General features: G+C 38.2%; 1 protein-coding gene across 1 annotated transcript in view; it reads left to right on the forward strand.

Moving 5' to 3' along the window:
• The window catches only part of EPM2A (EPM2A, laforin glucan phosphatase), a 34,108-nt gene extending 23,730 nt beyond the window's left edge, over positions 1 to 10,378 (forward strand). The window contains 2 exon segments of the mRNA XM_026082805.1: positions 6,502 to 6,743; positions 8,384 to 10,378. Coding sequence (XP_025938590.1) covers positions 6,502 to 6,743; positions 8,384 to 8,664 — 523 coding nt within the window. The 3' untranslated portion in view covers positions 8,665 to 10,378.
• Positions 10,379 to 11,005: the final 627 nt, after the last annotated feature.

Below are 11,005 nucleotides of genomic sequence, written 5' to 3' on the forward strand. Positions count from 1 at the left end.
GAGAGAGCTGGGCCTGTTTAGCCTGGAGAAGAGAAGGCTGAGAGGAGATCTTATCAAAGTGTACAAGTATCTGAAGGGAGGGTGTCGAGAGGATGGGACCAGACTCTTTTCAGTGGTGCCGAGCAACAGGACAGGAGGCAACGGGCACAAACTGAAACGCAGACGCTTCCATCTGAACATGAGGAAAAACTTTTTCACTGTGAGGGTGACAGAGCACTGGAACGGGTTGCCCAGAGAGGTTGYGGAGTCTCCTTCTCTGGAGATATTCAAAACACGCCTGGACACAATCCTGTGCAATGTGCTCCAGGTGAGCCTGCTTGAGCAGGGGAGTTGGACTAGATGATCTCCAGAGGTCCCTTCCAACCTCAGCRATTCTGTGATTCTGTGATTTGTTGTTAAAAAAAAAAGTCAATGGTAAAGGAAGGAGCACATACAGGATGATAGTTGTGGGTCATCATAATCTGGTGGTATCGCTGTTTAAAATGTGTCATGTCACAAGGCAGAGGGCAGAGAAAAGGTAGAGGAGGATCCCAGCTACAGCTGATGGGGTTTCCTATATTCTCCTTCTAAATATGCCCAAATCAATACTTTTGGAAGTCTCTTTTGTGTCAAATGAAAGATGGGGAAAGAGAGGTAGGAATTCTTTGCTGACATCCCCCGTCTCCCTTTATTTCTCATCAGACATTTAGTCTTTGTGCTAAGAATTTTTTTCCAGTTTAAATTTAGTTAAAACTAAAACAGTGCAATCTTTCACTGCAAGATTTTGGTTCAGACAGATCAACATTTTCCATCAAAACACCACTTTATCAGAAAATTCTGAACCAATTCCTATTTCAGTGTCATCAGGGGAAGAAATAGGAATGCACTGCAGTTTGAAGTAGTCTCCACTAGTCACAGTGCTGAGTTATACTTCAGGCCTACAGTCCCCTCCGGCTGCTTGCATATACTCACATCAGGGTAATAGTGCTTCTTCAGTACAAGAAACACTCCATATGCATACAAGCACCACAAAATGCCAGGGATAAATCAGCCTGAATTATATATGTTGCTCTTCTGGGAATGCAAAATAAGTGTTGCTGCAAGTTACATGTAGCTGTAGTTGCATGCTACACCTTTAGGAAATAAAAGCCCTAAGGGAGGACACAGCCTTTTTAATTATTTTGTTTGTTGTTTCAGCTAAATTGCTCTATCTTGTTATATGTATATATTAGTACTCATCTTTCTGTCATCAGATTCTTAGTGGGATCTAAGGAAGACTGTTTTGCAGCCAACTGCAGTGAATTGCAAGCTTTAACATGAAGCTATGTCTTGAGCTGGCTCTAAAAGATGAATCCATCACTTTTCATTTAAAATAATACACTGGACCTTGGTCAAAAGTATTATCAATAAACAAATAGAGTGGTTGGTGGATCACTCTGTTGCCAATAACTAGTGAAAAATACCTTAGTTTAGCAAAGTCCTCTTTCTTGATTAAAGCTGACAACTGTAGAGATAAATAGACTTCTGAAATATTGTGTCTGATTGATGTTCTAATGAAATGTGTTCCCCAAAGGCTTGAATCCAACCCTTTTCTGTAAGAACGATGACTCCTTAGAAGGGGTGACTGGTTTTAGGAGAGTTTTTAAGATGACTGCTCCTGCTACACTGATGATTGAACTGATCTTGAAACAGTACCTGAGTCATCCCTGTTTACAGCTCAGGAAAATTGAAATTGGTGCCAGTTTGCCTTAAACCATTATGAGCAAAAGTAATACAGGAGCTGCTTAAGAGGCAGTGTAGACATCTGTGTCATGGCGGTGCAGTAGACAGCCAGATGCAGTAACTTGGTAATTTCCTCTGAGGCAGGTCACCCTTGCTGTGAATCAGATCCCTTATGCTACAGTTGCTGAGTTTGTTTTGTACTATATGTGGAGGTCTAAGATTGAAATGCAGAGTGTATCATTCTTTGAGGAATATTTCTTCTAGCAAAAAAATGACAATCTGCACCATAAAAAAAAATCAGTGCTAATCTTTCATTGCCTCAGACTCATTGTCTTCTTATGGATGGGAAGACTATTTGCATATGCATTGATTAAATGGAATGAATTTGTTATTTCAGATACATTCACAGTGAATTATTATAATTTAATCTAGGCTGTGCAGAGTCCTGGGGGAAGTAGCCAAGTGTGATATATATCTGCATCATTAAAAATAATTTAAGTTGTGATGACAGCTGGAAAATAACCATACAAGTGATTTCAGTGTTCCATATTTATTCGCTGTTAGTGATAAATTGTTGTTGGTTTTCTCAGTTTACAAGTCAAAAGGCAGATTCTTAACATGTCAGTCTTCAGTCTGGGATCTGAAAGTCGAGTGAATAGAGTAGACACCTACGTAGGTAAATGTTTAGTCCTTGCTACCACGAATCTGAGCTTCATTTGCTCATTTAATCCCAAGCTGTCCACTTGAGGTAGGTAAATATTATCTCCAGGCTACTGACGGGTAACTGAAACACAGGGCTGAAAGTAACTTTGCAGAAAGTAGCTTTAAAGAAAGGACTTTTAGAAAGGATACAAAATTCAATGTCCCAAGTTAGCTGAATATTTTTGATGTTATTCTAGGTGATTTTTTCATTGCTATACTGCCGTGACTGAACTGATCACAGGTCTTCTGAGACCAAGCATAGTTTACTGTCCGTAGTAACACAGGGAGTTGACATGTACGATGAAAAAGTGCTGTTTTTATGTTAAAACAGAATTCTGAGTAGAATTTTATTGAAACAACATCTTATTCCCCTATATTTGGGGAATACAGAAGGAGTTACATGCTGAAAAGATTATAGGTTTACCAGTGACACACAATTTCTGAATGTTTTTTGAACTGTATGTAAGGATCACTTAATTTACTGCTGGAAAAAAAAAAAAAGCATATGAGCTGGAAAGCAGCAGCTGTTGGACAGCTCAAAGCAGTATTACATGACTCTTTCCCATGCCAAATACTGTCCTTGCCAAAATCTAGTTACCTGATGAAGTACACTTGCAACTTAAAGAAGCAAGATTGCATTGGAAAAAGAAAACAAAAAATCACATTTTTAAAGTAAGAAAGAGATGTAATACTGAATTTACCACTTTCTAGCTTTATTTAATATATATGATTCCTAGTCTTCAGCACAATAAAGCCTGCAGTAGAGTTATCAAAATCAACATAAAAAATATAGCTGTTAAACTTCTCATCAGTTTCTGCACTTGAATTTGCGCTGATCCTTTTCTTCTAATGTAAGACAAAGTAAAGGTATGAACTAGAAAAAGCCAAATGGAAATATAGGTACAATACAGTAAAATTATCGCAGATCTTTTAAATAAATTGGCCAATAAGACAGCTCTGCACTACTGTTTTGTGCATGGAATTTCTTCCTGGGGAAAGAGCTGTTAAACCTAGTCCAGCAGTATTAAGACTCTGCAGTCATTACAGGTAGGTAAGGAATGAGCTTGAAGTCAAAGATCAAGACACCATTTTGATCCTGTCAAAGGCCAAACCCTAGGAGTTGATCAGGAAGCTAGTTCACAAGAATTGTCTGTCCTAAATACAGGCAGATGACAATTGTAGTTTTAGTCATTCTCTGAATACAGCCACTAGCCTGATTACTTACCAGGAAATACAGGGATAAAAACTTGGTAAATGCATCGAATTGTTCACTAAATGTGATTACTATCACTAAATACAGGAGGTCTCATGATGGACAAAAGCCTTTATGGTACAAAAACAGAATAAATAAATGGTGTATAACTCAGTGATCTTACAGATAGTGCAGCCATGATGTTCACCCTCTAAATAATCTTTGGAGAGAAAATTGTTAGGCATTGCTTTGTTTGTAACCCGGAGTACTCCCTAGAATATTGTTTATCTCAGGAATGCTTTAGTCACTCCTGATTCAGTCAAATGTTAGAATACACGCTTTTGCTCTCCTGTCACGGTATTAGTGTATTAGATGTTTCCCAAAACATCAAGAGAATTACATATGTATGAGTCTCCAGGAAACCCTTTGAAGGAAGGATGCTAATGTTCTTTTTCTTGAAAGAATATCCGTGTATTGTTGCAAGGTATCAGCGATGTTGTCATTTCTCTTTCGTGGTTATTAAGTGCTGTGGGCACTGCTCACCTCTAGTCGCTCACAGGAGTCTGAAGGGCACTTGAACTTGCACCAATGCAACAGATTCCTATGGCGGAAGCAGCCTGACAGTTCTCTTTTTTTTCCAGATTAGGAGCTGATTTACTGTAGGTCTAGCAAAGAGGAAGTGGGGCAATGAAGGAGCTGCTGCAGTGGGCCTTTGCTAATTGTAGGCCCCTCTGATCAGTGGGAATCTTCTAGTTGGTTATGCTAGGTTCAGGGCAATTTTGTGAAGCTCCCTTCCGGTACCAGCATGTGGGCTTGTGCCTTGAACATAATGATAATACAGAACTGTTGTGCTTTATTTGTTTTTCTTCAGAGTGCTGTGGAGGCCACTGTTGATTGAGTATTGATACTTCTTAATAAATGAACCAAATTTAATTTGTAGCTTACAAAATTCAGAGCCTATGTATTAGAGCTCCTTTCTTTCTATGTCATCTCTCCTTTAGAAAGGCAATGTTCAGGAATATAAGCAAAGTGACAGAGGAAATGACTTTAAGGTGTAAATCTTAATTTTTGAGATCCAGAGTTAAAGCTTGCTTAATGCTTAGGAATAAAAGCATTTTCTGTTAACAGTGAGAAGTACACTTGTGATAATCTAGACCAGGACATGGACGTGAAACACTTAAATTAAATCAAATCTCTTCAAACAACCTCACATTCATAGCTACATGGTTGACATGATTATTTTAACATATATCTAATCACTGTGTCATTGTTCAAATTATCAGGATTTTATTTACTCTGTGATCCAGCAGTTTGGGACCTGGTTACAGTATACCGAGATCAAGTTCTTTGCCTCACTGAAACTGGTGCTTTAAAGGCCAAAGACTGTGTTTGTGTAGCTGATACATCATTCTTTGTGGATATAGTTGAAATACAGTAAATATTGGTAATAGGTAATTCCTGGAGTGAATTTTTCTTTATGGCAATCTTTCAGTAGTAATGTAGCAGGATTTAATCACTGTCAATTGCAGAGCTTAATTAAATGCTAGTAAGCACTTATTACTGTGATAGTCCTATCAAATGGAAGTAGCTGCCTGATGATTTAAGGGCTGTTTATATGAGTAACTGCTTCTCAATAAAAATAAAAGTTCCCCCATTTGTCCCTGTGATTAAAATTGGAAAAATTACAGGAAATGCATGACAGACTTATTTTATTTCTGAAGATCTTGTTTTCATTGTAGTTTGGGTTCACTTTTTTGCAGTGAATAATGTTTGCAAAGTTGTATGTACTCTTGTGTGTGCGTGTTTTGTTTAGTTTGTGGACTGCATGTTCAAAATAGACATTTATGCATACAAAAGACCAATTAAGTAGACCACTAATAATTTGCGCATGTAAATTATCCATTTTAGATACCACCAGCTTAATTCCATGTGCAGATTAAAAATCCCCATTTGAAAAAATGCTCTTAATATTTCAGTTTATTTTTATGTTAAAGTCCACTGAGATATGTAGTGGTTTTTATGATAATTAATCTTGGGCAAAACATGGAAGTCTTGGAGGTTTGATTTGGATAAGTACCAGAAATATGGGTGTTGCTCCATCTTAAGCATATCTCAAGTTTTCTGGCAAAAATTCTGGTTCTTCAAGCCTTGAGGGAACTGGACATATATTGTAATTCTGTGTTTGGTTTCCACTGAACTCCACAAGGTCAGAGGAAAATCACAGAATCACAGAATGGTTGAGGTTGGAAGGGACCTCAGGAGATCATCTAGTCCAACCCCCCTGCTCAAGCAGGGTCACCTAGAGCACATTGTACAGGATCGCATCCAGGTGAGTTTTGAATATGTCCAGAGATGAGGAAGGTTATTCATTCATTATTCATTCATTCATTTTTGAATTTTCTCACAGAAGGATGGTGTAAGCTGTTTTTTTCTGTCTGCTTTCCCCATTATAATGATAGCTACAAAGCTGGAAGAATTCGATGCATTTGACTTATTACTAAAGTAATTTGGTTTTAGATTGCATGAATCGATTAGGTCTTTTATTTTTTTGTGCAAATCGTGTAAGTCTTCAAAGTTTTCTTATTCTAATCTGTGATGTTAGTAAGTTTCCACTCAAGATTAATGATGGATGCCTTTGAGACGTGTGCTACTAATTACGCTCTGAACTTTTTCTCAGGCTATCTGGCTCCTTGTGGTAGGTTAGGAATTTGATCCTCAGCATCCAACATTACCAACCAAACTGTAATGAAATAAGAAGCTGTTTATTGCATGACATGAAAAGAGTGTGCTTAACAGTGTTCGTGTGATGATGCTAAGCAGGTTTTGAGCTGGAATACCACTTAATTTGTCAGTTTCTTTGTTAAAATATTTTAATCAAATCCACTACAATGTTTTCTCAATGCTAGAATTCTGCCAAACATCTGGCTGGGAAGTTGCCCTCGGCAGGTGGAGCATGTGACTGTCAAGCTAAAACACGAGCTGGGTATTACAGCTATAATGAACTTCCAGACCGAATGGGATATTGTGCAGAATTCCTGGGGTTGCAACCGCTACCCGGAACCCATGAGCCCTGAAATCCTCATGAAACTATATAAAGAGGAAGGTCTTGCCTATGTCTGGATGCCAACCCCAGACATGAGCACTGAAGGTAATGCTCAGACCAATCTTGCAGCTAAATTAGCAGTAGCAAAACCTTTGAGTTACTAATCTCTCTTTTCCTTGGCTGCTTTTTTTTGTGTAAATTTTGTGTAAAAATATAGCTAGAGCACAAGGTGTAATTTTTGAGTGTTGTCTGTAACAAATTATGTATACCTTGTTGTAGGTGGAGAGGCCATCGATAGTACTCCCTAGCTGGCAGCAGATATGTATTTGAGTTTAAAGTCGTCTGACATTGATAGCTGCTTGATTGTTTTTGCTTTCAGCTTGAATTCAGCCTGTATAATGAAAATATGCTGTGTAGGTGGAAGACTGCAAGCTTGCACAACAAGATAACTTGGCATCCTTGTTGGCTTAAAATGGAGAGACAGCACTGTATATCCGTCTCTGCCATTCCCTTCCCCCAAAAAGCCATTTTTCCTTCTCAATAGTATCCCAGTTGGATGAATTTCTATATAGTCATGTATATAATGGCTTGTAATTAATTTAGGATACACATAGCACATTATTTTATAACATAAATTATTCTTTTTTAATTCCTCCATCGGCTTAGCGAAAACCCTTACAAAATCTTGTTTTCAACCAGGAAATTAGAAAATATGCTTATTTTTGTGAGTAGCCTATCAGCAGACTAGAATACTTTCAATAGAGTGAAACACTGCAGCCACAAATAGAGAACTGTCATAACAGTGATAGGACATCAGGGAAGACAGGAAACCTTAAAACAGGGATTTGAAAGGGCTTAACGTCCATGCTCATCTGCGCCATGAGGAAAAGTCAGGCTTTGATGTTTGCAGTTTCAATTCCCAGGGCAATAGGGAGAAAGAGATCTGGAAACAAGGTATATTCATCCCTTTGGAAGTGAAAGCCTGTTCTGTGTTGTTTAACCATATGCTTGATAGATAATCGAATAGTAACCATGTTGAGCTCTAAAGGAAAACACTCTCCCATTCTCCCTCCCTCATTGTTACTAAACTGTTGACCTTCATTATAAGGTTCTGGAAGGTGGCAGTACCTCGGTAGCTTCACAGACCTCCAGGGCTAAAAACATTTCGGTTTTGACTTTCTAACTTTAGTGCTATATAAGATGTGCTGTTTGATATAATTTGCTGCCTTAGCTCAGTCCTGTGAAAATGAATATACCACACACATTTAGTGTTAATCATAATGTATTTTCGAAGAAGACTTGGCTGTTTTTTATGGATTTTGTGTCATCTGGACTTATGATGCAAGAAGAAACAAACATTAGGATGGAAGGTCATTAAAAAAAAGTAAAATACAGAAGGTTTTTAAAAGACATTAATGACTCTGGCTATTCAATGCTTAAGACATTTTAAAATCAAACCCTTTAAAAGTATGGAAATACACACGTTCAAAATCACAGTTTCTTTTGAAAACTTTCTTCATAGCTTACTTAGGAAGATACTCAATTTCTGGTTCACCAGAAAGTCTTCATAGACACATGGACCTACATAGGTCCTATTTCCCTACCACTGTAAGAAAAGAAACTAGCTTTAATAAATTTTTTGCCTGCCATTGTGTTTCAGACTGCATCAGGCTATACAGATATAATCTCAAACATGAACGTAACTTCCTCAGATGCAAGTGAATGTGTCTTGTTTTTAATCTTAGGAAGAATACAGGTGTTGCCCCAAGCTGTCTGCATCTTGCATGGGCTACTTGAGAACGGACACACTGTCTACATTCATTGCAACGCTGGCGTTGGCAGGTCAACAGCTGCTGTCTGTGGCTGGCTGAAGTATGTGTTGGGATGGAGTCTGCGGAAAGTGCAGTACTTTGTGGCTTCCAGGAGACCAGCTGTCTACATAGATGAGGAAGCTCTGATTCGTGCTGAAGATGATTTCTACCAGAAATTTGGACATCTTCATTCCTCATGCAAACTTCAAAACTAGAAAAGCAGAAGAGCGGAACGGAAGTGAAGAGGGATCCTTACATGTCAACCCCAAGGATTTAGAATTCATGAGTCAGACTCCTGTCTCACCTCTTCAGATTACAGGCTTGTCTTAAATGTCCTGAGAATTTTACTAAGAAATGCCTCTGAGTGTTTTTTTGTTTGCCTTTTTAAGCTGGTATGATTCATGCTTTCAAGCCTTTTGCTGCAAGTATGAGAGGCAGAGACTCTGTAAAGGGGAAACAAAGATTCTCATTTAATTGTTTGCCTATAGGAACTGAGGTTTTAGGGTAGACACTAAATAAGAGAAGACTTGAGATAAAATAATGAAAGCTGGCAATACTGCAGTGACAACAAAGTGAAGGTGTTCCCCGAAACAGAGATACGAAGGTTGACTGTATCAACGTTCAGGTTAGGAGGGAGCTGATAGTCAAAGCTGCTCAGGTATTTCAGGTAGAGTGTGCATTATTGAAGTGTTTTGTAGTGATTTTATAAAGAAATTGTATTAATGAGAAAGATCAGAAGGAAATGGGTTTTTCAACTCTATTTCTTAAACACAAGCGGAACGTCTATGTAGTGAACTAAATTTTTCTCTTGTTTACCGTAATGTTAAATATTATGAGTTATAACTATATTCTTTAATAACATTGAAGTTATGCTGGGATGTGGCATGAAGAGAGGAAACAGTTCTGTTTATGCAGACTTACTCTATTGCAAAGCAGAACTACTTTTTATTGCATTATCCTAGACTGTGAGGTCTCTAAGTCAAAGATACATTTTGCTCTTCTGATCTATGCAGTGTTGTCCAATGGGATCTCTAGGTACTGTGTCAATCTAAATGGTAATCCCTAAAATAAAACAAAATATACAGGAAGAACTGGTTGATGAGCTTTTAGATACAGTTCTTGTTGCAATACCAAGAACCAGGCTGAAATTCTGAGCCACAATCTCTGTTTTGTTGACCTGGCTAAATTTCTTCACTACAGCAAGAGTCTCTCGTTCTTGGGCAAGCAGTGTGTGGATATTCATAGATGCTAGATTTAGCCAAGTGAAGCTAATGCTAGGCTATCTCCACGGTGAATGGAAGAAATATACTCTATAGGAACAAAAGAGCAACTCTATAGAGGGGTTCTCAGGAGCTTAGCCTCAGCTGGCTAATGCTGGCTTGGTAAATGATCTCTAACATTTTACAGTGCTGTTCAGTCCCTTAGCTAAACTAAGCAGTGGCACCAACAGCTTCCAGCCCTGCTCAGATAAAACCAATTTGCTGTAGTTCAGAGCCAAGACAGAGGGGAGAGAAAGCAATCCCCAAGAAACAGAGGGGACTGAGGATTAAGGATGCATAAACATTAAGAAAATAATTTCTTTAGGTTTATTCAGTGAAATCTCACTTTTTTCAGCCAAACAACTTGTTCCTCTAAAAATTCAGTGAGTGCCAGAGTAGTTCAACTGATATATATTGTTTATCTGAACACTTGATGGAGAAACTGTTAGATATGAGCTGTTTATGGAGAATGTCCAGCATTATACAATACAATGTTTTATTTATCTTGCACTTCAATTGTCTTCAAAAGGAGGAATGTTAATTTAAATTATTTGAAATGTGTGGTTTTGATCGTAGCTTTGTTTCTCTTTTCTGCTTTGAAATAATGCTGCCTGTTTAAAAAGTGGATGAGGAAAGATCACAATTAAATAAAAACATCATGACAATTAGACCAGTCCATTTTATCTTATGTCTTTGCCTCCCAATTTCACAAATAGCAAAAAGTGCTATGACTGATATTCGTATGTAGAGGTGGGACCAGCCAGTTACCACAGTAACTGTCTTATTTCTTGTCTCCTATGCTGTGTCAGTTTTGACAGGTTGTTGCCAAGGAAATCTTGGAAAATAGGGCACAGCAAAGATGTTTGAGTATAAAATGGACACAGCACCTCTGGTATCTCCAGAGAACAAAAAAAGGGGTTGTTTCTCCTAGTTGGACATGCGAACCAGAGGAAGTGTGTCAGTGTTGCTCTCTGGCTGCTGGGCTCTTGGGTGAGCGTTCAGTTACAGCTGAACTCTCAAGAGCACCCRAGAGTTACTTCATTTTGACTGAATTTAAAGCAAAAATGGTAAGCTTGTGCTACAGTGTGCCTCAAAAAGCAAGCGCTGAGACAAGGAGGATGGCGTAAGAAGAAAGTAGAACTCACATAAATTTTACATTTTTTTTGAGACATATTTGAAACTCCAAGTTTAAAATGTGTCTGAAAGCATTCCTGATGGTCCTTTCTGTCAAAGGCAACTAGTAATATATATTGGGACAGGTACTTCTGGTTTTGGTCCTTACATTGTAGTTGTTTCA

The sequence above is a fragment of the Apteryx rowi genome, unplaced genomic scaffold, assembly GCF_003343035.1.
Source record: "Apteryx rowi isolate R43461 unplaced genomic scaffold, aptRow1 scaffold_594, whole genome shotgun sequence".
NCBI lineage: Eukaryota > Metazoa > Chordata > Aves > Apterygiformes > Apterygidae > Apteryx > Apteryx rowi.